The sequence below is a fragment of the Sorex fumeus genome, unplaced genomic scaffold (genome assembly GCF_029834395.1).
Source record: "Sorex fumeus unplaced genomic scaffold, SorFum_2.1 ptg000029l, whole genome shotgun sequence".
Classification (NCBI taxonomy): domain Eukaryota; kingdom Metazoa; phylum Chordata; class Mammalia; order Eulipotyphla; family Soricidae; genus Sorex; species Sorex fumeus.
In genome coordinates this window covers 19,092,040-19,118,281 of record NW_026606086.1, presented here as the reverse complement: position 1 = coordinate 19,118,281, position 26,242 = coordinate 19,092,040, and the positions used below count along the sequence as shown (strand labels likewise).

General features: G+C 53.8%; 1 protein-coding gene across 5 annotated transcripts in view; it reads left to right on the top strand.

The window, feature by feature from the left end:
- Nucleotides 1-24,777, top strand: part of SFSWAP (splicing factor SWAP) — a 43,775-nt gene extending 18,998 nt beyond the window's left edge. For 2 of the 5 annotated variants that reach the window (XM_056115440.1, XM_056115445.1), the window contains 10 exons: nt 622-715; nt 1,871-2,039; nt 8,360-8,590; nt 9,453-9,643; nt 12,057-12,322; nt 17,736-17,879; nt 18,034-18,159; nt 23,712-23,867; nt 24,291-24,363; nt 24,530-24,777. In XM_056115440.1, the coding sequence (XP_055971415.1) occupies nt 622-715; nt 1,871-2,039; nt 8,360-8,590; nt 9,453-9,643; nt 12,057-12,322; nt 17,736-17,879; nt 18,034-18,159; nt 23,712-23,867; nt 24,291-24,363; nt 24,530-24,595 (1,516 nt within the window). In that variant the 3' untranslated portion in view covers nt 24,596-24,777. The remainder of the gene's footprint in view (nt 1-621; nt 716-1,870; nt 2,040-8,359; nt 8,591-9,452; nt 9,644-12,056; nt 12,323-17,735; nt 17,880-18,033; nt 18,160-23,711; nt 23,868-24,290; nt 24,364-24,529) is intronic. The other 3 variants (XM_056115442.1, XM_056115441.1, XM_056115443.1) reach the window with 3 other exon arrangements.
- Nucleotides 24,778-26,242: the final 1,465 nt, after the last annotated feature.

Here is a 26,242-nt window from a genome sequence, read left to right as displayed (position 1 = left end):
TTCGCTCCATCCCCTGCTCTGTTGGGTTTGGCCTCAGAACCAGGTGGAGTCTCGTGCCGTGATCTCCTTTGTCTGATTTTCCCTGTGTGTTCAGAGAAATACATGTAATTGTCTTGTTCAGTCAGCGTTGGGGGGTTTTAGTATCTGCGTATTTTGGTTTTGTGCTTTATTTGGTTGGTTGGTTTGGTTTGGTTTTCCAGCCATACCCAGTGGTGCTGAGGGCTTACTCCTGACTGCACGCTCAGGGATCACTTCTGAGGGCCTGGGGACCATGCAGGCTGTTAGCTCGTGTAAGGCAAGCACCCTGCCTGCTGTACTATCTCTGCACCCTGGTTTGCTTAAGGAAGAATTTTGGAGCTGCCAAAAATTAAAGACTAGATAGGATTCGTTCTTTTTAAGAATCTGCTGTGGAAATGCAGACACACACCTGGGTGTTGTTTATAACATTCCATGCCTTGGGTGGCCAAACAAAAGATATGGCTGCGTTTATAGTGTGGTCCTTGTGACCCTGAGCTGCCACTGGGGCCAGGATGTGGGTTTCAGAGCAGACCCACCCACTACAGGCCAGGGGTCTTCGTGTGCCCTGGTGGCTGTGTCACGCTTTCCCTTCTCCGTTCCCAGATTTGAGTTCCTGCAGCCGTGGCACCAGTATAATGCCTATTACGAGTTCAAGAAGCAGTTCTTCCTCCAGAAAGAAGGCAGGGAGAGCACCCAGGTACGCACGCGCCTGGCGCGGTGTGAAGATGGGTGGCTGCCATGCCCTGCTGCCCTGTTCTCAGACAGGACTGCACTGTCTGGTGCTACCCCTTCCTGGGGACACAGTGGGGGGCTCTGAGTGGTGTGATTTTCCTTGTTTTTTTCCCCCTGAGAGAGGGCGGAGTAAGCCAGATAAGTTTGGGGACCACTGGTTGAATGGACCCTTTTTCTCCAGGCCGAAACGTGTCATTAAATACGTGGAAATCTCTCATTCACAGTTTTCCATGATCTTTTTGCCCAACATGTTTCAAACAGAAATTCCTTTTCCCCAAAACTTGATGTTCTGATTAACTCTCCTTTTGGGGGTCAGGCGTGTGGGCCACTCCCAAGTCTGCGAAGGCGTTGGTTCTGGCTCTGTGCTTGGGGGCCATTCTGGTTCAGGGCTCACTTCTGGCTCTCTGGAGCCATCTGTGGTGTTGAGATCACACCTTGGCTGACAATGTGGATGTGAGGCAAGTGCCTTATCTACCCTCTGGGCTCCGCTCCTGCCCCTTGGCTCCCCCTTTTCACAGCTTGTAGTAAAAGCTGTCTCTTCTTCGTCTGTTGTCCTAGCAGCCACCTAAACATTGCAGCAGTGTTTTCCACCCTTTTTGCCCCTGGAAAGTGCAGCTCAGAGACCAGGAGTGATCGCTTGACTTGTGTCCTGGCTGTGGGTCATGCCCTATGCACTGCCATCTCATGCTCCATCCTTACTCTGCCCCTTTCTGGTGCTCTGGGCACTCGCTGGGGTTTGGGGGGAGAGCCCCGGCCTTTCTTTGCAGTGGGGTTCTCCAGACTGGATCTCAGCTCACTGAACTGGGTGGCATGGGCCCATGTCTGCTAGTGACGGGGAACTTGGGGATTCTGAGCAGGTCTCGGTTCTTGGTCTCCAGCGCGAGGGTGGTTCATTGATTCCCTGGGCAGAATCAGAGCCTCGTGGAGTTCAGTTCCCCCAGTAAGGAGGAGACCCTTCCTCATAGGGTCACATCGGGTCCCCAAGTAGGGCAGTAGGGAAACCGTCACGGAGCTCGGGTCCCCAGTAGGGAGACCCTACCCCGTGGAGCTAAGTGCCTGCCACAGTGGCCAGGAGTGTCTACGTCCTGTGGGCAGAGCTCACATCATATTCTCTCTCCAGTCTGCGTCAGCCTCGGAGGAGGCTCCTGCGCAATCTGTGTCTGAGAACCCCAGTGAGACTGGGGAGGACGGCGCGACTGATGACACCACGGACGGAGGAAGAGGAGGCTCCGGAGGGAGGAAGGAAGCAGCTTCCGGCAAGATTCTGGCTGACGGCAAGCTCGTGAAAGGTACAGACCGGGCCTGCACAGGAGCAGGTGGGGCCCTGAACACCGGAAGTCAGCAACGTCCCTTCAGGCGTGTTCTGAGTGTCCTTCGCTCCAGGGCTGCCAGGCACTTTCTTCTCGGTGGCCTGTGCAGCCTCTAGTGGAGGGACTGGGGCTTTGATTAGGGAAGTCTATTTTTCAGGGCCCCACTGGGTATACGGTGGAGGGCCCTGGAGTTACTGGTGGGGAGGAGAGCGCTGTGGTGACAGTCTGACAAGCAAGGAAAGCTTGATGGTTTGCACAGAAACCTTGGCACCTCGTCTCAGACTGCCTGGGCTTGTGGTATGATCACTCTACCCCACCAGCCTCCTTTAGACTTTTTTTTTTTTCCTTTTTGAATCATACCCAGCGATGCTCAGGGGTTATTCCTGGCTCTGCACTCAGGAATTAACTCCTGGCAGTGCGTGGGGGACCATATGGGATGCCGGGGATCGATTCCGGGTCAGCCGCGTACAAGGCAAATGCCCTCCCCAATGTACTATCACTCTGCCCCTTCCTTTAGACTCTAGAGGACTGTGGTGTTTGGAGAATGAAGTCATTACTGGGGCCAGGGAGGTGGCTCCGTGGCAGAGCACCAATGCACTTGTGTGAGGCCCTGGGTTCCAGTTCCATCACAGCATGGTCTCCGAGCACTTCTGGAAATAGTAAGCACAGCCAGGTGTGGCCCAAAAACCAAAATAAGTTCCTTAATGAATTGCTGCAGAAAGGGGAGGTCATCTCTTTGTCTCAGGAGGATATTGTGGCACTAGGTAGTGACCCAGGAGCACCTGGCAGCTCCAGAGATGGCAGGAGCCCTGCCCCGCCCTAGCCTGAGCTGTTGCATCCACACCCCTCCCAGCTCTCTGGAAATAGGTTGCCTCTACCCGCCTGAGGAGTATCTGGGGGCGCTTGGCGTCTTGCGAATTGAGGCTGCAATCTAGGGAAAAGTGTGGAGAGATGGAGGACACCTGCCTGCATGGGCGAGGCCAGACTCAAGGAGAGATGGCAGGTCTTGAGAATGGGGTGCTCTAAAAATCCAGTCAGTTGAGATGGTAGGGTCAGACTCTTTCGCAGGGCCGGGGATTGTGGCTCGGCGGTGGATGTGTGTGCCTGTGAGTATGATCTCTTCACTGCTGAAAAAGAGCAGATGAGGGCTGAGCCATTGTACAGTGGGGAAAGCATTTGCCTTGCATGTGATCAACCCAGGTTTGGTCCACAGCACTGCATAGAGTCCTTCAAGCCTTCCAGGAGTGATCCCTGAGCATAGCTCAGAACACCAAAAAGCAAACCAGAAAACCCCACAAACCTCAATTTTCAAACTTTTCCTTCAGTCTCCAAGGAATAGGGTAGAAGGCAGATGTCCTCACAGAAGGGGCCTCTCCTGCTGAGAAGAGGGCAGGTGGGGGGAATCCAGCCTGCCTGGCAGGTGGACACAGAGCAGTGAGAAGACTGAGATTTACCTTATAGTCAGAAAAAAACTTTTAAAACCTTGGAAAGGCATCCACGGAAAGAGCAGGGAGTCTGTCAGACTCAAGGCAAATGGGTCCAGGGTGCTTCCGTGGCAGAGGACCTGCCTTGAGGTAGATTTAAGATGAGGTTAGGTCCTGCTTTGGCGGTCCCAGGCACCTCTGCTGACTGGGACCCCTGTGAGTGCCACAGCTAGTGTGCGGCCCATAAGCATCCGTCAAAGAGGGCCACTGAGCCTGCAGGTGTCAGGTGCCAAGAACAGACAGAGGCCAGTGAAGCATAGTGACTAGTGTTCGGGGAAAAAGCGAACAGGCGTAAGAGCTAAGAAATAACAGTTTCAGAGAAGAATAAGACTACATTTGAATGAACCTGAAACGGGTTGAGAAAATATGAATTGACTAAAATTGCTTGAAGAGGAGGTTGTATTCTGAACCTGAAGGTTCTAGAAAGCATAGCTCTGTCTCTCATCAGGCAGTAGTCAACTGAAGAAAGAAGGATCTTCTTCCTGAGCACCAGGAAGGAGAAGGAGGCCTGCAGAGCCCAGCTCTGGGGCGTGGGAGCTGCCGCTGTAAAGAGAGCCACCAGGTGTTGACCAGGCCAGGAGCTATGCAGCTACAGGTGCAAGCTAGGTTGCATCCCCGGGAAGGGGCTGTTCATGTTCTAGTAGTCACTGCTTTCAAAGCCATCATACACTGAGGGTGCACCTCATAGAGTCCCCCAAGCACCTCCAGGAGTGATTCCTGAGTAGCGAGGAATAGCCCCTGAGTATTGCCAGGTGTAGCCGAAAAACAAAAGCGTGAATGTGCCTGAAGTTTGTTGGTGAAATTTCTGTGATATAACAGTAGATTTTTTTTTCCCCCGTTTGGGTCACACCTGGCGATGCACAGGGGTTACTCCTGGCTCTGCACTCAGGAGTTCTCCTGGCAGTGCTCAGGGAACCATATGGGATGCTGGGAATCGAACCCGGCTCGTTTGCGTGCAAGGCAAACGCCCTACCTGCTGTGCTATTGCTCCAGCCCCAACAGTAGATGTTTGAGGCTGGAGAGAGCACTGCAGATAGAGGGCTTGCTTTGCACGAGACTAACCTGGGTTTGATCCTCAGCACCCTATAGGGTCCCCAAGCCCTGCTAGGAGTGATCCTTGAGCACAGAGCCAGAAGTAAACCCTGGCACTACCAGGTATGACCGAAGAAAATAAAAACAGTTGTTGGAGAAGCCTCTTTGTTGTGGATTTGGGGGAGAGAGAGTAGGGGGAGAAAGAGAGAGGGAGGGAGAGAGAACTTCAGCATATCTGGTATTTACTGGCTGAATGCATGTTTGAATGTGAAATATGTACCTGCCAGGACTCATCTCTGAGCACAGTGCCAGGAATAGCCCTGGATACCACTGACTGTGGCCCAAAAACCAATATAATTTACTGAATAAAAGTGAAAGCAGGAAAGTGAGGACCAGAGAGACAGGTGGGAGAGGGGTCACGGGTACATGCATGCCTTGCTTGGGACTGACCCCAGTTCAACCCTCAGCGTACATGGTTCCCCTGGAGCACCACTTGGGGCCACTTGGAGCACAGAGACAGGAGTGGCCCCCAAACACAACCAGCTGTGGCCCACTGTGAAACCCCGCCCCCCAAAATTCCAGGAAATAAGGTCAGGAATGTGTTTAGCTCAATAGAAGGCAGTGATGCTAGAAAAGTAGACATAGGACATGAGAAGATCATTCACAGAAGGTAAAAGTAGACATCAGTAGATCCTTCCACCTAAAATGTAGTGACCCTTTCTTAGAGCTTGATGGATGGAGTAGCACAGTAGGCGGGACACTTGCCCTGAGAGCAGCTGTCCCAGGTTGACCCCCAGCACGGCACACAGAGGTTTGATCCCTGGAATCTCGTTTGGTCCTCGAGCACTGCCAGCTGTGATCCCTGAGCACAGCCAGATGTGGCTCCAAAATAAACACATGAGACAGATATTTAAAATTTTATTTGCTTATTTTTTAAGGGCTTGGTGCAGAGCTGGGCTAACTCACCCGGTGACCTTGCAAATCGGTTCCACCCTAGACTGTGCTGTGCCATGCCTTCTTGGGTCCCCACCTCCATGAGCATGTCTGTACTGGAGAGGGTGCTGAAGAAGTTGATCTGTGTACCTTCCATGTGACCCCCTTCACACAGGAAAGTCAGCGTGGGCGCGTGCCCAGGAATACGTTGCATCTGAGTTATGTTTTGGTGATGGTGTGTTCAGAGCCTTTGGACTTGTTAAATGTTTTGCAACTTCACATTGAGTTTTGATGTACAGACCGTTTATATGTGTATATCAGCAGATCACACAGCTTAGAAACTAAAGCTAAAAGTTGTACCTTTGGTTTTTTCCCTTGCTTTTTTTGGGCCATACCCAACAGTGTTCAGGGGTTGCTCCTGGCTCTGTGCTCAGGGATCATTCCTGGTGGGCTCAGAGGACCTTATGGATGTCTGGGATCAACCTGAGTCGGTCTTGTGCAACGCAAGCACCCTACCCACTGTACTAGATTCTCCTGCCCTAAAACTTCTACCTTTTGCACAACTGGGGGGACTGGGGGTGGTCACCCACAATGGTTGTGTTAGTGTGCATAAAACAAGACACCTGCAGTGTCTCCGTGGACTCTGGTAATTGCTGGTTCTTTTTTGGAGGTTGACTTGGTTTTTTGTTTGGGGGCCACACCCAGCCTTGCTCATGGCTTACTCCTGGTTCTGTGTTCAGGGATTACGCCTGAGGGGGCTTGGGTGAACTCTGATGTGCAGCAGGTTGAATGAAGCAGGGTCTGTCTCGAGACCCTCACAGCAAGCACCTTAACCCCACTTGTTCATCACCAAACCCCTGCTTTTTTTTTTTGAAGCAAGAGGTGGCCTTGGATAATTACTCTTAAACTTTTGGGGTATACAGCAGGTAGGATATTTGCCCTGATGCACCTGACCCAGGTTCAATCCCTGTCCCCTGTATAGTCCCTCAAGTGCAGAGCCAGGAGTATGTCCTGACCGTCACCTAGTGTGTGACAAAAACAAAAAAATGGGAGGGCTGATAATACTTTTGCTCCAAGATAATTTAAATGATTTTGATCAACATTTTAAGTAAAGATTCTCTCTTTTTTTAAAAAAAAAAAGTTTGTGTGTGGTTGTTTTTTTTTTTTTTTTAGTCACCATGAGTTAGGAAGTTATTTGTGATTGGGTTTCAGCACCAATTCCTTCACCGGTGTCCAATTTTAACTCATTCTCTCCTTTTTTTAAGGTTAGTTCACTGGGTGTAGAAAGTTGGTTTAGTTCAGCTTTTTGGTCTTGGAGAAAATTCAGGTACATTGGAGCCAGAGAAATAGTACGGCGGGTAGGACACTTGGCTTGCACACACCTAATGCTGGTTTGATCTTCGGTATCCCATATGGTCCCCCAAGCACTGCCAGGAGTCAGCCGTGAATATTGCCAGGTGTGGCCAAAAACAAGGGGGAAAACAGACGGTCCGGGCACGTAGAAATGGCATGTGATGTTGCCTGCCTTCCAGAGCTCTGCCTGTGCACCAGAGAACTGGGCTCTGGGTGTTTGGGGCTGGGAGAAAGCACGGCTGCTCTGTGGGTAGCACTGTGTCCTTGGAAAGTGAATGTTTTCCAGGTACCTCACAGGGGTATGTATTGCCGTCCTGGTGTCTACCACACATCCAGCTTGCATTGAGAACTGTGAAATGTGAAACCTGAAGCTTTTTAGGTCAGCTGGTCAGTGCGGCTGCCATCGGGTCGCCGCCAAGCAGAGCCAGGCCTTCTCAACCCTTGGCTGCCCAGAAACGTGGTGTGCTGTGCTCTGGAAATCTCCCTCTTGGGCTGGAGCAGAGGGCACAAAGAGCACGATGCCCATGAACCTTGGTTCCGCCACATTCTCAGGAAAAGTAGAACCACATAAGCACACAGCTTGCCCAGTTTGATCCCTGGCATTCCCTGTGGCCCTCTTGAGTTCATCCAGAATAATTCCTCAGTGTAGAGTCAGGAGTAGCCCCTGAGCATCAATCGGTGTGGTCTAAAAACAACCAGAATCTCCTTGTTGGTTAGCTTGAATAGCTCCCTCAGCCACAAATATGGTAACAAATGGGGTGAACTATTCGGACCAGTCAGCCTCCATTCTCAGCCTGTGGCCTTCATGTCCTGGTGAGAACACAAGTTCTGTTTGCTCTTGAACCTTTGTGCTGCCTGAGATTAGAAGCCCAGGCATTCTCGGGAGAAGTAGAACCACATAAGCATTCATGGACTAAGTTCACATTTTCACACAGGCTAGAGGTTCCCCAGCAGGCATGCAGTGTACACGCTGGAAGGAGTCAGCTCTCTCTTGTGCTTTGCAGGACAGGCTACATCACGGAGCCAGAGAGAGAGTATTGCTAGTAGGATGCCTGCTTTGCATGCAGCTGACCCAGCTTTGATCCCTGGCATCTTCTCCCCTGAGTACCACCCGGGCCCTCAGAAATTCCTGAATGCAGAGTCAGGAGTAACCCCTGAGCATCTCCGGATGTGGCCTAAAAACCAAAAAAGAGAAGAGGCTACAATAGACTCCTGGGGTCTCTCAAGACACCTCTTCATGGGAGAGCCTGTCATCTGCCAGTGTCTGCAGATGCAGATCTGCACCGAGCCCAGAAAAGGAAGCCAAGCAGGAAGTGACTGTTAGAAGAGGCGGATGGCCAGCCTTGCACTTGGCGTGCTTGGCACAGTCAGAGAGGAGATGTGGTCGGGTGGGCTCCAGCTGAGCCCCTCCTCCTCAGTGCCCCTCCGGGGAGCAGGGCCTTCAGGCTGCTCCTCGGGCCTTCCGCCTCCTAAAAGTGTCTCCCCCTTTCTCTGTAGCCTCGTTTGCTCCGATCAGCTTTGCCATCAAGGTCAAGGAAAATGACTTACTTCCTCTGGAGAAGAACCGGGTGAAGCTGGATGATGACAGTGATGAGGACGCGGAGAGCAGGGAAGGGCAGGAGAGTGTGGGCAGCACCGCCACCCCACACCCGCCCGTCGCCCCGCCCTGTGTGGCTGTGGAGGAGAAGAGGCCTCAGCTCACTCAGGAGGAGCTGGAAGCCAAGCAAGGTCTGTCCACAGGGTGCGGCTCATGAACCATGTACTGAAAGCACAAGGAGCAGACTGAGTGGCCACACTGGGTGTCCAGCTGGGCTCTCAAGGAGCAGAGAGGATTTGCCGGAGAGGCCTGGGGGCAGCCTGAGCGCGTGCATCCGCCTGAGGCGGGCTTCCCATGCAGATCCTGGACCCGTTCGGGCCTGTGTCCATGGCCACAGCTACTTTCCACCCTGCCCAGTGGCTTTGCGGTTGCTCTTGCTGAAGGCACAGCACATGGGGCAGCCTTTCGGAAAGGGTGCAGTGCAGGGCTTTTGCTTACATGCGGCTGACCCCGGGTCGATCCCGGCACCCTGAGTGGTCCCCTGAGCACAGAGCCAGGGGGAAGCCCTGAGTACCACTGGGGCACTGCTGGGCCAGAGAAATGGCATGGACTGTGGCCTCACATGCAGCTGACCTCAATTCAATCCTTGGCACCACATACAGCCTCCTGAGCCCTCCCATCCTTACAGAAGGGTTCTGTGTCCTTGTGCACCTCTCTGGCAAGCACACCAGGTGCTCTCAGACTAGCTTGTATTCATCTGCACGGGACAGTAGCCAGACAGCTTTGGGGACCCTTTGGAGAACACCTCTTACTGTAGCCGTCACAGCCAGCAGGTTCTGGACTCGGGCCTGTAATGGCCGCTTGAGGCTTGCGTTGTTACAGCTCCCACTGTTGAATCCCAGCAGCTGAGTCGGTGGGAGCGCCCGGGGCAGCTCGCTCAGCTTGCAGGTTCATCTCACTGAATGCCTGCGTCACTAGCCCAGAGGCACAAGTAGCCAGAGAGGGGGCTGTGGGCCCAAGGCTTCACCTTCACTGTCCCTCTCTGTCCTTCAGCAAAGCAGAAGCTGGAGGACCGGCTGGCAGCTGCCGCCAGGGAGAAGCTAGCCCAGGCATCCAAGGAGTCCAAGGAGAAGCAGCTCCAAGCCGAGCGGAAGAGGAAGGCGGCTCTGTTCCTGCAGACCCTCCGGAACCCTGTGCCGGAAACTGAGGCCAGCAGGACCGAGGAGAGTCCCTGCAGTGTGGAGGTGAGCAGAGGGTTCCCCTGGGGTGGGGACTGCTGTCACTGGAGGGAGAGAGCACATGTCATGGTCTCAGAACTCGGCACTGGTGTCCTTGCGTGTCTGTGGCTGCTTGCCCCCTTGATCCTTAGGCCATTGTTTGAACGGCAGGTGGCTTAGTGTCTCTACTTGGCTTGGTCCAATCCACATGGTGCAGCCAGTGCCTTGCTGCTCACATATGACAGGCGCAGCAGAGAGAAACCCTGACTAGAGGAGGACGTGTCTGCAGCGTGGGAGCCGGGGTGCCCTTTGGGGTTACTTGGCAGCAGAGGATGGTGTCTGACATAGCACCAACCATTAAGAACTTGCAGTGTTCCGGGTTGCGTTTCTGGGGAGAAGAGGCTTCCAGAGGAAGTTCAGAGGCCGTTCTTGGAGGGGGCCAGCGTGTGCGAGGAGGAGCAGCCGGCTGCACCCGCACATCCCTCGCCACCACCTGCCGGGGCTGTCTGTGCTTCCTGTTGGGGTGTCTTCATGGAAATCAGTGTCGTCAGGACCTGCAGGTGGCAGGCTGTGGGCCTCAAGGTGGCACCCCCACCTTCCTTACGCGTGTGCTTTGAATGTCTAATGTAAGTAGTGTGGTCATGCTCGTCAACTTACATGCTAGTATGTTGTAGCTACTAAACTCTTCAACACAAACAGAATGCGAGTAGCAGAGTAAGTGCTTGAATTGGCAGTTTTCACAAATGAGATTCTTGTTTAGCAGTACTGGAAGTTGGTGACCCAGAACAGTCCTCTGAGTTGGTAGCAGTACAGGCTAACTGGACTGGCCCCCATACCAGAGTCAGGAGAGGGGTCAACCTACTCGGGAAGGGGTGACATGCCCCACCCCCACCCCCCAAGCAAAGAAAAGTTTGAAAGGTGTAAGCAAAACCAAGTAGACACCCTCACAACTCACCATTATCACCTTTGAGTTTTTCATTCTGTGTGCTGCTAAAGTGGGAAGCCAGGGCCTGCCACTCTCGTGTGCCAGGAGAGTTCTGGAGTGTAGAGCCTCCTCCCTGGGCTCTTCACATCTTCTAACTGTGCAGCTGCCCCGTCCTCTTCCCAAACGGCTCTGTGCAGCTGCCCTCCCACGGCCCCATGCTGCCCTCTGCTTCCCTCTGTTCAGGGACCGCCTCTGGCTCTCTGTCCTCTAGGCTGGGCTCATGACCTCCTGCTGCGAGTGAACACCGTACTAGCCTCACTTCACTGCTCATGTGTCGGCAAAAGTCACCTGTTGGCACGTCACAGTGGCCCTGCATGCTGCACAGCGTCGAGACTTGGGGAAGGTCTCGGGCAAAGGGCACTCGTCTCTTCTGTCCACCCACCTTCCCACCAGTCCGCACTGTGGGCTAGGGGAGCCCCCACAAGACTGTGGAGGCTACAGGGGCAGCATGTGTACACCGTCGGAGTGCGTTCCATGTCTGCTGTCCCCCAGCGTGTGATGAAGTGGTCTGGAGTGGTTCCACCCACGTTTCTGGTGCTCTCCTGTCCTGAGGGTGCCCTTGGTTAGGTGCCTGTTGGACTCCGGCCTCTATGAGGAGAGTGGGCTGCTTGTGGGGCTGTCTTTAGCAGCTGGCATTTGGGTGGACGTGCTTCCCGCCCAGAGAGAGGAGGACTGGCGAGCCCTCTGACCCCCAACCACACCGGGCACGCACAAACAAAACAGCTCAGTCTGACACCGGCGCCTTTCCGGCTTGCAGGCAGTGCTGCCTTAGTAAGAGGGACTCCAGGACATTCTCCATGTTCTAGTAGTTCCTTGAAGCTAATGGTTCTTACGGGTTTACTGTTCCTACAAGAGTTGGAAAAGAAAGTGAGACTAAGAATCAGTGCATGTTTGTTGAACCTGTGAGAAATTTAAGGCACTGTGATTTCAGGTTCTGTTTCTTACCAGCGACCATAATACAGCACCCGTGCTCTAGGCTTTGCCGCCTATGGCCCCAGGAGCCAAAGCCTGGGCTGCTCCGGGCAGAGCCTGCAACTGGGATGACTCCTGGGGGGCTACGGGCTTGTGGAGAACACATAAGTGGAACTCTGTGCCATGGAGGAAGACGTGGGCAGATGAGCAGATGAGAAATGCTCTTCATAGTCTGGAATCCAGCTCTGTCACCAGGAGTTCTGAGTGGCGAGGCCTGTTTGAGGGGGAACGTGTCTGTTCATACTGCCATCTGCCATGTGCTTGCAGGACGTCCTGGCCTGTTCCCACTGCAGCTGATGTTTCCCATGGGCTCTGGTTACTGTGAAATGCTCTTGGTGACTTGTGTTCTCTCATCCAGGTCCTGCCCCACAGACCTAGGGCGCTGTCCTCGAGGGTAGCCTGGCTGCTGCACATGTTGTCTCGCTCCAAGACAGGTGTACCTGTCGGCCTGTGTGCTGAGGGTCTCTTTTTCTCTGTCCCCAGGAAGCCTCTACAATACCCTGTCCTCTGCTTACTGGGGGGCGATCTCTGCCGCCAGTGGACATGAAGTCCCCAGAAGGACCCTCAAGCAGAAGCAGAGACCCGCCCAGGGAAGAGGAGAAAGAGAAGAAGAAGAAGAAGCACAAAAAGCGCTCTCGGACACGGTCACGCTCCCCCAAGTACCACTCCTCGGCCAAGTCCAGGTGCAGGTCCCACTCCAAGGCCAGGCACTGCCTCCCCAGTGCCTACCGGACGGCGCGGCGCTCCAGGTGGGGGCCGGTGTGGGGGAGGGGGTATGAGTGTGTGTGTGTACTCATGTGTGCGTGCGTGTATGTGTATGTTTGTGCACTTGCAGGGCCACACCCAGTGGTGCTGAGGACTTACTCCTGGCTCTGTGCTCAGGGATCACTCCTGGTGGGGCTCAAGGGACCATGTGGAATGCCAGGAATTGAACCTGGGTCGGCCGCGTGCAAGGCAAGCGCCCTACCCGCTCTGCACTATCATTCCAGCCCCCAGCTCCCAAGTTTTTTAAAGATAGATTCTTTTTTAAGTTCTCACAGATCTTGGAAGGGAAGCTAACCACACACACTTGCTGTGTGAAAATGGACAGGATTGGGCTCGTGCTCTGGGGGACGAAGGGCTGCTTCCCCACAGATGCCCTCCCGGCCCCCATGAAAAGTCTGGCTGAGGGGTCCACTGAGTCTTGCAGGCAGCAGAAGGGATCAGAGTGCAGCCTCAAAGGTCTAGCCAGAGAATTCACAGCTTAGCACAGTAGATTGTCAGAGAAACAGCAGCTTCCGGCCCTGGTGCCAGTGCCCTGCCTGGTGTCCCCAGTGCTGGTGGGAGTAGTTGTGTGGCCGTCTCCTTGAGAGTCTGGTGCCACTCTTTGCTCTAGGTTAAAGGTGTGGGTTTGGAAGAATCCTTTGAAAGGTGCCCTTCCTCTGCCCAGACAGGCCTGCTGGGTCGCCACACCTACAAGACTGGTGTGCTTCCGGCAAAAGACACTCGTCCATCTCTGCAATTTGGATAGTTCTTGGGTTGTCACCCTTAAATACACTGGCTTACGTGTTAGTTTTTCTAGTCAGACTGAACAACTTGACTGAAACATTTTTGGAAGTCCCCTCCAGTGTGTCTTAGGATTTGTTTTGTGGTGCCAGGGAACAGACCTAGGGCCTTCCACCTGCTCTCTGCCACTGAGCCACATCCAGCCTCATTGTGGCTGTGCTGTACCCACGAGAAGGCCGCGCCCTCTCAGGTCTGAATGCCTCGGGATTGGCGCTGTGCTCAGCCTAACCCCCTCAGCACATGTCTTGGTGGCATCTGCTCTCACCTTGGGCAGGAGCCCCTCCAGCTTAAGGGTGCTCAGTGCTTGGTGCCAGACCACGTGTCCGCCCCTCTTCTGTCCCGCTGAATCCGTAGAGGTGGGAGCGTGTTTCTGATGAGACCCCTCTGGGCTGATGTTGCTGCTGGCGCATGCACAGGAGTGGATCCTCCCAGACTTCCTGTTTCGGGTCTGGTTGGAAAAGCTGCTCACCCGCCTGCTCAGGAGCTGGTGGACAGTGCTGCTGGCACAGGAGACCCCACCCGGGCCTGCAGCTGACTGGCAAAAGACAGAGCGCTTTCCTGGCTCTCGGAGCCTTTCGAATCTCACTTGCCGAAGTGCTGTTTATGAGGTAATTTTAGTTCATTTTAGTTAGAACAGCTGATTTTGAGCTCACTCAGATTGTTGATGTTTGGTTTTATATTTAGGTGAAACATTAGAAAATAGTATTCTGGAACATTACCTTCAGAGCAGTTGTCCTCCAGTTTCACCCGTTAAAGCTAACCCTCAAAGCCAGACTGAGGATTGACAACTGGGCTGTGGCCAGCTGTGACCCAGGGTAGGGTAATGATTGTGTGTGTTGGAAGGTAATAGTCTTGGGGCCCGGGATGGGTTCATAGTCTGGAGGTCCAGAATAAGAAAGAGTCTAGACTAGAACCTGGAGAAGATTAACGTTCTGTGTCTGGAGTGAACTAAGGGTCCTGGACCTTGTAGACAGTCACAGCATGTCAGGCGTTGGGTATTCCTTCCAGCATGGGATCCTGATCTGTGAGCTACACCTGCTTTCCCATCCAGGTGCTGCCAGTGCTCGTTAGCCCTGGGACAAACCTAGTGTCTGAACAGAGTTATAACAGAAGTGAGGGGGCCAGAGAGAGAGCACGATGTTGAGTCCAAGGGCATTTGCCTTGCATGCAGCCAACCCAGCTTTGATTCCTGGTACCCCGTACAGTCCCCAGGAGTGATTCCTGAGTGCTGAGCCAGGAGTAAGCCCTGAGCACCGCCAGGTGTGGCCCAAAAAAAACAGAAACAGACACAGGTTAGCGGGGCGGAGGTTAGGAGAGATAGTGCAGCGAAGCAGGTGCTTACCTTGCACATGGCCAGCACCCCATATGGCTCCCTGGAGACCTTCCAGGAGAGAGCCCCAAGCACCGCTGGGTGTGGTCCAGAAACCAACTAAAAAGAGACAGGTTAATGTCCACAGTTCCGTGAGTTGTTGGAGTGTAAAAAATAAAATTCAACCAAAGTAATTGAAGTTGTCAGTGATATTGTCATGACTTTCTCATTGACTGCCTTCAGCTGGGAGAGCTCCTTAGAGTGACCCCTCTGGCCTCAAGGGTTTTTCTTATTCCTTCCATTGGGGTAGGGCAGGCAGCTGTTATGAACATGGTTTGTTCTCAAGTGAGAATGGGGGCAGCATTTATGCTGATTGAACTAGTTACTGTGGCTGAAGTCTATTCTGTCCTTGCATCTGAATGACAAGTGACGCTACATCTCCCATGGTGGGGGGAAAATTTTAATTTACTGAATCACCGTGAGATACCAAGTTATGAAATTGTTCATGATTGAGTGCTGTAAAAAATCTTTGGGGAAACAGGCTTGTTGCTTCTCAGAAAGCAGAATGGTTCCACACGCTAGTGTTGACACTAGGGTCTACCCCACTGAGAACTGGAAACGTGGCTCCTCGTGGCTACGTTTATGTCTCCTTAAGGTCTCAGTGGGACAGGCCAGTTGGGATTAGAATTCTCTTTGAACAATGTAAGTTATCTTACATGACAGAAGCAGGAAACTGTCTTACAAGATTTCTTTTGATGTTTGTTTCTGGGTCACTATGTTTAAGAGGTGTCTGAATGGAGGAAGGTTCTAGACACCTTTGTGTTTCAACCCTCTATATGTTGGGTGAGGAGGGGTGACAATTGAGTACTGGTTGACTTGGTTTTCAATGGTCTTGGGGGTGGAATACGCCCACCCCATGGTGCTTAGGGGATCAGCCTGGGGTCCCGCATACAGCATGCGCTTCAACCCTTCGAGCATCTCCCGGCCCTTAACAGTTATTCTTGTTTGTTTGGGACTCACTCCTGGCAGGACTCAGGAACCGTACTGGTGTCTGAGATCAAATTGGGGATGGCTGTGTACAAGGCAAGCTTAACACTTAGATGGAGTATAGCTGGTGAATTGAGGTCTCCTTTTCTCTCGTGACAAACCCCAAAGCAGACTGGCGCAGGAGCTCACTGGCCCCCCATTCTGATCCCTCAAGGAGGAGGGCCGAGTGAGGTGCCTGTGCGGGGAGGGCTCACCCGGGGAGCCTCACATCCTCAGGTCCTCTAGTCAGAACTGAACCCTTGCTTGGCTCCCTGAGAAAGTGGGGAGGGGGTTGTGCATAGGGCCATGGCTGAGGATATGGGGCTGGGTGTGTGTCATGTTGGAAGCAGCTGTGGGGATTATTGGGGTTGGAGTGGGGGGAGTACCGGAGCTGGACTGTTGGACTGGAATGCTTTTGGGGTTGTTCTTTTTTTCCCCCATTTTGGTTTTGGGGCCACACCCAGTGGTATTCAGGGGTTACTCCTGGCTCTGCACTCAGAAATTCCTCCTGGCAGTACTCCCAGGACCATATGGGATGCTGGGATTGAAACCTGGTCGGTGGTGTGCAAGGCAAACAACCTACCTGCTGTCCTATGACTCCAGCCCCCGGGCTGAATCGTGTTTTGATGCTGTGTCATCCTCAATTCAGAAGACCTCTGGCCCCATCATACAGCTGGTTTGCTTAGAAAATGGGACTCAAATAGTATGGAGAAATAGTCATGGTTATGGTCATGGTCCTCCCATTATTCATCGATTTGAACGGAGAAATAGTACGGTGGGTAAAGTGCTTTCCTTGCACGCGGCTAACCTAGGTTCAATCCCTGGTACCCTATAGGATCCACAAGCACCACCAGGAGTGATACCTAGGCACTGAACCAGGAGTAAGCCCCGAGCTTCACTGGGTATGGCCAAAAGGGCGAGGGGCACTTATTTCTCACCCTGTATCTTTGCGAGGATATTAAGAGCCTACTCAGTGGGAAGAGCAGGGAGCTTCTTGATAGAATCAAGCTAGAAGCGTTCACTCACGTAGCTGACAGCCCCAGTTCTGAAGTGGGCGTGTTTCCGCAGAGAGCTGCCATCTGCTGGGAATATCCTCTGCACTCTGCTGCACGCAGTCTGGAACCAGCAGGCACTGCCACGTGATCCTGAACTCCAAAGTCAGGGGCTCGCAGGGAGTCAGAGCTGATTTCTCTTCCCATGTTTAGCTGCTTGTCGGATTCATGTTGAGCATCCGTGAGTGTGGCCAGCTCGACAGAGCAGACCGACACTGGCTCGTTCGAGTCTGCAGGTGACATGGGAACTTCCACATCCCTTTTGGAGCCAGGGAACCCCATGGGGTCTGACATCTGGGGAGTCTCACTCCCACCACTGGTGACAAGTCTCAGGAAGAGTCTGGGGCACATCACGTCTTTTAAAGTTGATGGAGAAAACTCAGCACTGATTGCTTCACCCCAGGCTCAGCCAGGCCATACCTGTTCCGGGGCCAACACGGGTAGGGGTGAGACTAGAAGCTGATCTTGGAACAACGGTGATGTGGCTGTTTCCTGTTTATTCACATTGTCCAGGTAGTTTCTTTTGGGCTGCTCCTGGCGTGTGCGGGCCTGGGTTCCAGCTCGGTCATGAGCCCTCTGGCACAGTTAAAAGAGCTGTTACAGGGGGGTGGAGGTGAGGGTTGTCCGAGGCCACTCCCAGCAGTACCTGGGCAATGCGTCCTGGCACCACTTGGGTCCTGCCATGCCAAGACTGAGGGTCATACCAGGCCATACTCAGAAGCCTATGCTACCCAGCCAGGACACCCTGATAACTGAGCTCCTGAGTGGGTTGCCGTAGAAACAGTTAAAGGAACTGTGCGCCCCCTCTCATCCCCCAATATTTCTGCTATCTGTGGGTTTTCCTGAAATAGTGGCTTCATGCTGTAAATCCCAGATCTGCTCTGGGGGGTGCAGTTGGGAGTCCCACACTGAGCACCACCCCTGGTTGCTTGGGGGGTGGGGGAGGGCTGCGTTCTGGCTAGGGGCTTATTGCCCCGAGGATCTTGGGGTGTTTCCCAGGCATGTGAGAAGGGAGGAGGAAATATTTTTGGTTTTGCACCCGAGCAATCTAAGCCTGAGCTCTGCTTGCCGTCCGGGACTCGTGGGCACGGCCCTTCGCTGTCCTCACGCCATCGCACGCTTCCTTCCAGCACCAGGTTCCGAGCAGGCGGAGACGCCCTCAAGTCTCGCCGGCTCTTCTTACCTGATTCTCACACAAGTTTTGCTGAGCTGAAATTTCTTTGGGTACAGTAGACGAGGCCAAGGCAAAGGGGAAAGAAGAGAACCCTCAGACCTGAGTTTGCCAAACGCACCGTCAGCCCTGGATCAGAGAGGCGTGGCCGCTGCTGGCCGAGGGACAGCGTCGCGGGGCTCTGGCCCCAGAAGCTGCTGTGGGTGCGGACTGGGCTGGGTGTCCTGGTCGGGGGGAGGCGCCCTGGGTCGGACGGGCAGCCATGGCCTGGGCCCACACTCAGACCCATTCTCTGCCACCGTGCGGGTCCCCTGCTGGTCAGCAGTCCGGTGAGCCGCCTCGTCCCCCTCTGCCCAGGTCCCGCTCCCGGTCACCACGGAGAAGAGCTCACTCCCCCGAGAGGAGGAGGGAAGAAAGGAGCGTCCCCACTGCCTACCGGATGAGTAACAGCCCTGGGGTCAGCAGAAAGCGCACCCGGTCCAGGTGAGAGGCACGGCTGCAGGCCAGAGGCAGCACTCTGCCACCCGAGAGCTGACCTGCGCCACACACTGCCCCTCTGGACCCACACCCATAGCTGCACTTGTGGTATGTCAGGTGTATGTGAATCAGGTTCTTGAATCCCCCAGAGGATAGCTTCTACTAAAGGGCCAAAATTGGCGGCCAGAGAGATAGGACAGGGTTAAGGCACTTGCCTTGCATACCTTAACCCTGCTTCTGTCCTCAACGCTGCTGGCATGAGCCCTGAGCACCACTGGCGTGGCCCAGAAAATAAACACCCACATCAAGATTGGTGGTCTTGGAGAGACCAGGCAGCCTGGAGCTCGGATCCGGCAGCTGCCACCCCTCCCCAGCAGTTCTGGAGAGCTGCTCCCACGGCTGGCCAGGGCTCACCCTTCCTGATAGAAGCCCAGACAAGTGTTGCTGGTAGCCCAGCAAGGCCTTGACTTGCTTTGCAGTGCTGCTTTGCACCACCTTAGTCACCAAGTAGAGGGGCTCGGGCAGTCAGAGCTTGTTTGCAGGTGCTACTCCTCAGGCTACAGGCGTGCTCTTCGTCACCTTGGATGTAGGTAACGGGCACAGTCCAAATTACTCCCTGTAGCAGCAAGTCTCAGGGCTCTTGTTTTGCCTGTGGAGTCTTGGGAGGTGGTGGAGCAGCCTTGAGAAAGAGACTGGCATTGGCCATCTGCCAAGCCTCCGTGCCCAGCTATGACCCTGGTGAACACTAATCCCAGAGTCCAGACTGGCTGCCAGTGGGCAGGGTCTCTGTATGTTGTTCATGGGGGCTGCTGCTCTGACTAGACCCAGAAACTTACATGTCTTGCCAGAGGGGAAGTCACAGGGCCACTCCCAGCATTGCTCAGGGTTTGCTCCGGTTCTGTGCTCGAGACAGTGCTGGGTGCTGGGGACCATGCCAGGGCTGACTGCATGTGATGCAAGTGCCTTCGCCCCTATCCTCTCTCCAGCCCCAGAATTTTTTCTTTCCTCAGTGTAGTCCTGGGATGGAACCCAGGGCCTCATACTCTGGCAGGACGTGCTCTGCTGCCCATATTCCCAGCCCTTCATGGGCACACTTCGGCTGGGGCTCTTTGATTTGTAGGATTGAATCTCTAAGCTTGTGCTTAAAATCGTGCTATGAGCTCCCATCACAAAGGCTGGCTGACTGCTGGAGCCGGGCAGCCCTGGCTCTCAGCCAGAAAGGACAGCGGGAGAAGGTCCTGCTGGCAGGTGCTGCGTTGGGCACTCAGCTGTGCAGGAGCAGATGTGGGGGCAGGGCACTGCATCTGGCGCCTGCATCTACTCTTGAGTACTGAAGATGTTTCCCTGTCTGAGATGAGCCTCAGCCCTTAGACCATGCCAATGTGGATTCTGAGTTTGGGATGCTCTATTTCGTTCTTTCTAAATTTATTTCTAACAAGGGGATGGAGGAGTTGGGTCATATCTGATGGTGCTTAGGGAATATTCCTGACACTACTCGAGTGGTGGTGTTCAGGGGAGCTGTTCCTGGCTCTCCAGACCCAGTATTTTTTGTTTCTTTTATGGCTAGTCCTGTACAGATGGGAGTGAAGGACACACCACAGTTCCCTGGAGCCCCCAGTGGTAGCTCCCAAATAGAGCCCCACACACCTCTGCCTCACAGGGAACAGGGCAGTTGGGACATTGAGCACCATCCATGCAAGTAATTGCATTAAATATAAGTACACTGGAAACTTAGTAAACGGGCGGAGATGGATCAGACTTCATTGGAACGTGAGCATAAATGGCGCCTAGCATAAAGGTGGACGCATATGCAAACAGGCTGATTCGAAGACAGGACTGATGAAGGGAGGAGAGGGGATGGTGCCAGCAGGGCCTGGTCGTGGGTGGCCACAGAGACCGAAGGCTCAGTTCACACACCAGACAAGAGCTGCTTCAAGTGGAGGAAGCACAGACTGGTCTGAACAGGAGGAGTACACATGCCAGAGAGTGCCCCGGAAAGGCTGTCGCAGAGGTCAGATCTGGGACTCTGAGCACAGAGCCAGGAGTAACCCCTGAGCATCACCAGATGTGGCCAGAAAAATAAAAGACCAAGACGGAGAGGAGAGAGAAGACTGGTAACGAACGACTCATGAAAGGGATGGAGGTACTGGCTGGACTTGTGTCCTTCAGAGTGAACAGCTTCCTCCTCCAGTGAAGGGGACAGACTGATGAGGCTTATCCCTGTGGATTTGCCAGAATAGATGAAAGTAACAAACTACCAAACAGCAAAAGAATAAGAAACTCAGTGACTCCTGTCTGAAGATAAATAATTCAGAACCTTCCCAGGTTCTGACACGCACGGGAAGGAAAGGGGAGCTGGTGGAATAGGCCTTCTGGGAAGGAGGTAGAGCAGCCTCTTTCCAGCTCCTCGGAACCATTCGTGACAAACACACTGCACACCTGTGATCTCGAACACAATATGGGGGCGAGGGGAGGCATGTCTATGCCGTGTGAGGGTGTGGACTGGACCCTGTGCATCCGTAGACCACATTGCAAGGCCAGGAATAGGCTTTGAATGTACTTCATGGTACCCTAGTCCTAAATCTGGAATAGCTTCTGAGCACAACCAGGTGTGATCCCAAAAACAAACCACAAAGGAAATCCTTAATGTAGTGTCACTTGGGCTGGAGCGATAGCACAGCGGGTAGAGTGTTTGCCTTGCACACGGCCAATCCTGGTTCAGTTCCTCCATCCTTCTCGGAGAGCCCGTCAAGCTACCAAGAGTATCCCGCCTATACGGCAGAACCTGGCAAGCTCCCCATGGAGTATTCGATATGCCAAAAACAGTAACAAGACGTCTCACAATAGAGACGTTATTGGTGCCCAGTCGAGCCAATCGATGAACAACTGGAGGACAGTGCTACAGTGACAGTATTATTTACCAACTTCTTGAAAGGAGAGGGACTGAAGAGATAATGCAGAGGGTAGGATGCCTGCCTTGCACGTGGCCAACCCAGGTTTGATCCCCAGGCCACCAGGAGTGGTTTCTGAGTCTAGAGGCCCACAGTAACCCTGAGCACCACTGGATGTGACCCAGCCAACCCCCCCACCCCCCTCCCAACAAAATGGTCCTAATAGCTCGATAGTCTGGAGCACATGATTTGCATGTAGGAGGTGCAGTTTGACCATGGCACTGCATGGTTTAGTGAGCACTGAACCAGGAGTCAATCCTGAGCACTGGCATATGTGGCTAGAAGGAAAACAAAGCAAGAATAGTTATGACTGGGTGTGGCTAGATCCCAAGAATGCAAGGTTCTCTAGCCACTTACGCAGTCCTTGGGCCAGAGAATATAGTGGATAAGGTGGTTGCCTTGCATGTGAATGGCACTGGTTAAATTCGCAGCATCCCATGTGATCCCCATGAACCCTGCCAGGAGTAATCCCTGAGTACAGAGTTCGTGTAAGCTGTGAGTACCGCCAGATGTAGCTCAAAAACTGGAAAAGAAAAATCTTCAGTCATTTAATTCAGTGTACTTAGAGAATAAATGGGAAATTTTCAGTAGGTGCAGACACAATCCATTACCCTTACATTAAAGAAAAGGAAGGATGTACAAATCACGGAGCCTAAATTTAAATTTTCAGTTAAAAAGTTGTATGAAAACTAAAGGGCCGGAAGGAGGAAAGGGCATTTTGGCACTGTAGGACACTCCCGGTAGGATCCACGGCGTCTCTGAGATCTCACTAATCACCAGGATATGTTCCCCGCCAGAACAAGGCAAGGGACTGAACTCCCAGATCAGGCGTTCCACAATAGAGAGGCAGAAGGGGGGAGTAAAACCTCCTTTCCGTATGCCCCAGAGAGACCATACAGCTAAAGGGGCACTCACTTTGCATACGGCCCACCAGGATTCAATCTCTGGCACCATATATGGTCCCCCTTACCGTCAGGCATAATTCTTGAGTTCAGAGCTAGGTGAGACACAAAAATAAAACTTCCAACATATTTGGGCAGCATCTTAAGAAATCTGTAAGCTTATTTCTGTTAGAATCTGGCTGTTTTTCATGTGGGAGGTTGGAGACTTAGGGACATACCCAGTGGTACTTGGACTATTCCTGCCTCTGTGCAGAGTCATTTCTGGTGTTGCTCTTGGGACTGTTTGCAGTGCCAGGGATCAAACCAGGTAGGCTGCCTGTAAGACAAGTGACAAGCAATGTCAGGGTCATTCCTGAGCACTGGAGATTATGGGCTAAAAATCACAGTGTCACATCATCAGATTCCTAGGGGGCCTCTGGGGACCATGCTGGTTGCCAGGGATCGAGGCTGGGTTGGCCACGTGCAAGGGGAAGGCCCCAGCTGCTGTACTGCCACTCCAGCCCCCATACCATCTGTATTTTTTGACGGGAAATACAGCTGCAAAGCTACCACAAGTAAGGGTTAAGCTTGGTCAGCTGTGGCCCCAAAATCCAAATAACAAAGGAAGGTGAAGTTTAAGTGACCGTATCACCGCATCAACTGAACCGCCTGTGGGACAAGATAGGCACAAGGTCTTTATGAGCAGGAAAGATGAGAACTTAACATTAGAAGCTCGGGAGGAGCCTCGAGACGGGAGAGCTGGCACAGCAGGTAAGGCGCTTGCTTTGCCCTCACTCCTCAGGCTGTGCCAGGAGTGAGTCCTGAGTACCAATGGTTGCGGACACAAAGAACAGAAAGCTGATTAACGATGGACTAAAAGGTTCAGGACTCTTCAGGTTTCTGTTTTGCTCTCCAGATTCATCTGTTGGTCAGCTGCAGTTCCATTCAACTCGTAAGGCTTTTCTAGAAAAGAACATCAGAAAGCCTTTTGGCGTGGGATCCCCCAGGCTAGAGTCATTGATGGAAACTCCCCGCCCACCCTTCCAGGCACCCTGGGGTGGGAAGCAGCAGGAATCCCACTGGAACTGGGAGTGGTGTGGTAGGCCATCTGTGCCAAGGGAGGGCTCAGTGGTTTGGACAAGAGGACACGTGGACAGAGCAGCGGGCAAGGACAGGCTTCCAGGAAACAGCCACAACTCAGGCATCAGGAATTGAAGCCAGCAGAAGGGAAATGGGCGTGATGACGTGAAGCAGCCCTGACCAGAGCTCACTGGGGGAAACTGCCGGGTTGAGGAGATGCTCCACCCCACCCGTGACACCATCACATTGGCTCAGAGTAGCAGCCTGTGATCTGTTTAGCAGATGGCAGCTCAGTCGGGCAGCACTTGTGTCTCCAGCCCCCAGACCGCACTCCCGGTCAGAAGGGCTGTTGTGAAGGCCCCGGCTCTGCTGATGGGCACCGTGTCCTGCTGGTGAGCGGGCATTTCCAGGAGGCTTGCTGTGGGCAGCGAGCTAGGTGACCAGGGAATCATTGCGTGGCCACGCAGTGTCTCGGGAAGTGGGAGCTTGATGGGGCCCGCACAGTGCGGACAGGGCAGGCCTTGGCTCTCCTGCTCTGCCCTGCACGCATTGAACCAGCCCCACCACCCTTGTGCCTTGGTTCAGGCGCCTCCCCAAGGTCCTGAGCCCTTGCCTCGGTGTCTGTCTAAACATGCTCTCCTTCCAGAAGCCCCCACGAGAAGAAGAAGAAGAGGCGCTCCCGGTCAAGGACCAAGTCCAAGGCCAGATCGCGGTCCCCATCCCCAAGCAAGCCGGCGCCACGCCGGCACTCGGCTAGCATCTCTCCCGTGGAGAGTCGGGGTTCCAGTCAGGAACGTTCCAGGTAACCCCCCTGGGCACATACTGTCCTGTGAAATATCTGCTCTGGACCTGGCGATCCCCTAAGGAATAAGGGCCGGCTCTGGGGGACCCAAAACCCCCATAAGCTACAAATGGCCCGGCTAAACCAGAGCTTCTCCGGCTCAAAACGTCCATCCAAGTGGAGTGTCCCCTGGTCACACCCTGTGGGCATCATAGCCATGGGCCAGGCCAACTGGTGGTTCTTTATTGGTGGCTGCCGGGTGGCACAGCTGTACCCAGATGTTCTGGAAGCAGGTTTCTTCGGGGCCGCCCCCTAGTGTTGAGGTGGGGCCATTTGCACTTCCTGTCAGCATGCTGCTGTGTGTTCCCGGGAACTTGCTGGAATTGGGATACTTTGACAAGAGGGTTCGGTGTCTGCCCAGACTGACCTACACGCTCTTTGCAGGGGGGTCTCTCAGGAGAAGGACGGGCAGATCTCCTCGGCGATCGTGTCCTCTGTGCAGAGCAAAATCACTCAGGTGAGGCAAGCTGATCGGGCCTCACCCTGGCCACGCTTAACTCCTGTCCCTCCCTTAGGGCCTCCCTGCTTCCACTGCGGGGTGAGGGGTGGGGCCCTCTCCAGAGGTAAACCTGCCTCTGGCTGTGTTTTGTCCCCCTCACGGAACATTCCCTCTCTTGGCACAGGACCTCATGGCCAAAGTCAGAGCAATGCTCGCAGCTTCCAAAAACATGCAGACCAGTGCCTCCTGAGACGCGGCGCAGGGGACCCTCACACCCTCAGACTCGGCGGTTTTGTAAAGTCACTTTTGATGACATTTTCAGTTTAAGGTTTTTGACTAGCAGTCTCTTCGCCTGTATATTTGTAAATACTATCATGTTTCTGTGAAAATGTATTATCAAATAAAATGGGAGAAAAACACCTTTTCTAGCTAGCAGTTTGGGGTGGTTTCCTCCTTGTCTGCCTGAGTGTTTTTCTGTCGCTTGTGCCCCACCCCGGGGCTGATGGCGTTACCTCCGGCAGTGGCCTGCTGGTGTCCCAGGGCCTTCCTCTCCTGCTTAGGGCAGTGTCCAGCGCCTTCACCACCAGCACAGAGCCAAGGACTGTGGCCCAGACAGACTCGTATGTGCCCCTTCCTCTCTGAGGCCATATCTGTTGTAGCAGCTTAGCAGAACTCCAGCACATCCTTTCAGGCTGCCTGCAAAGTGACTCACTACTTCCTGGACACGTATCTCAGGATCGTGGGTAGAGAGACCTGGCACCCCTCCCAAGCTGTCCTGGGGTGCAGAGAGACAGGTCTGGGTGGGCAAGGTGTGAGTCCACAGCAGGCCATAGCAGAGGACGGCACCATCACCCCCCTGGCCTGCAGGATGCCCACCCACAGTCCATAGTTCCTTCCCTGATCTCACCACCCGAAAGGCAACAGCATGCATAGACCTGCCGTGCGGTGGGAGGAAGGTCACTGCAGCCGTGCCCTTGTTCCCATACATGCAGGACCTTGGCAACAGGGCAGGGCGTCCCCTGGAGCGGGTGCTGGAGCAAGTAAAGTATCATTTTCATCTCATCCACCTGTTTCCTGTTTCATTTGGGGGCTGTACCCAGTACTGCACATACTGCTGGCTCTGCTCCAGGCTCGTTCCTAACAGTGCTCTGGGACCAGACTGTGCTGCAGTGCTCCTGGCCATGTCCCTTAGGGCCACATCCCTTACAGCCACATGCTTACTGCCAAGTGGGGCGCCAGCTTCCACCGGGAGCTGCTCCTCCTGCATTGTTCTCCAGGTGGTTGCGGTGTAGTTCATGAACACTTATGATCCCTCTCTCCGTGGCTTCTGGGCTGGCTTCAGAAGTAGTGTGCCAAAGGCACTTTTCTTTCTCTGCAAATGTTTCCCCCACTCCTGGAATGGTCCTGAGGTTACCAACCGGAAGCAGAGTGTGGATGGGAGATCAGGGGACAGAATTATCTCAGGGTTAGTCACCAGGGTGCATCCTTGAAGTGGCTCTGCACCCCAGCCAAATGGTGCATGTTTCTGTTTACAACAACAGAGCACACCAGGCAGGGCCCCTGGGAAGGGCTGGAAGCAGATGTGACCCCGTGACGGCATTGTTCTAGAAGGGAATCGCCCCCAGGGCAGCCCCTTTGAGAGACGTGAAGATGGTGTGCAGGGGCCCTCACTAACCAACAGGCCATGGAGAGAACTGTTGCCTCTTTAGTCTCCCCTTTCCAAGATGTGTCGTTTCCCCAAGACACATGGTGGGGCCACAGGAAATGCACTTGGAAGCTTCAGCTGGTAGCTGAAGTTGGTAACCTCAGCACCAGCCCCACAACCCCCACTTGGCCAGGGCACCCTTCACATGTCGCAGTCTGGCCTGTGCCTTGCGTGTGACCCGCAGCAGAGGGT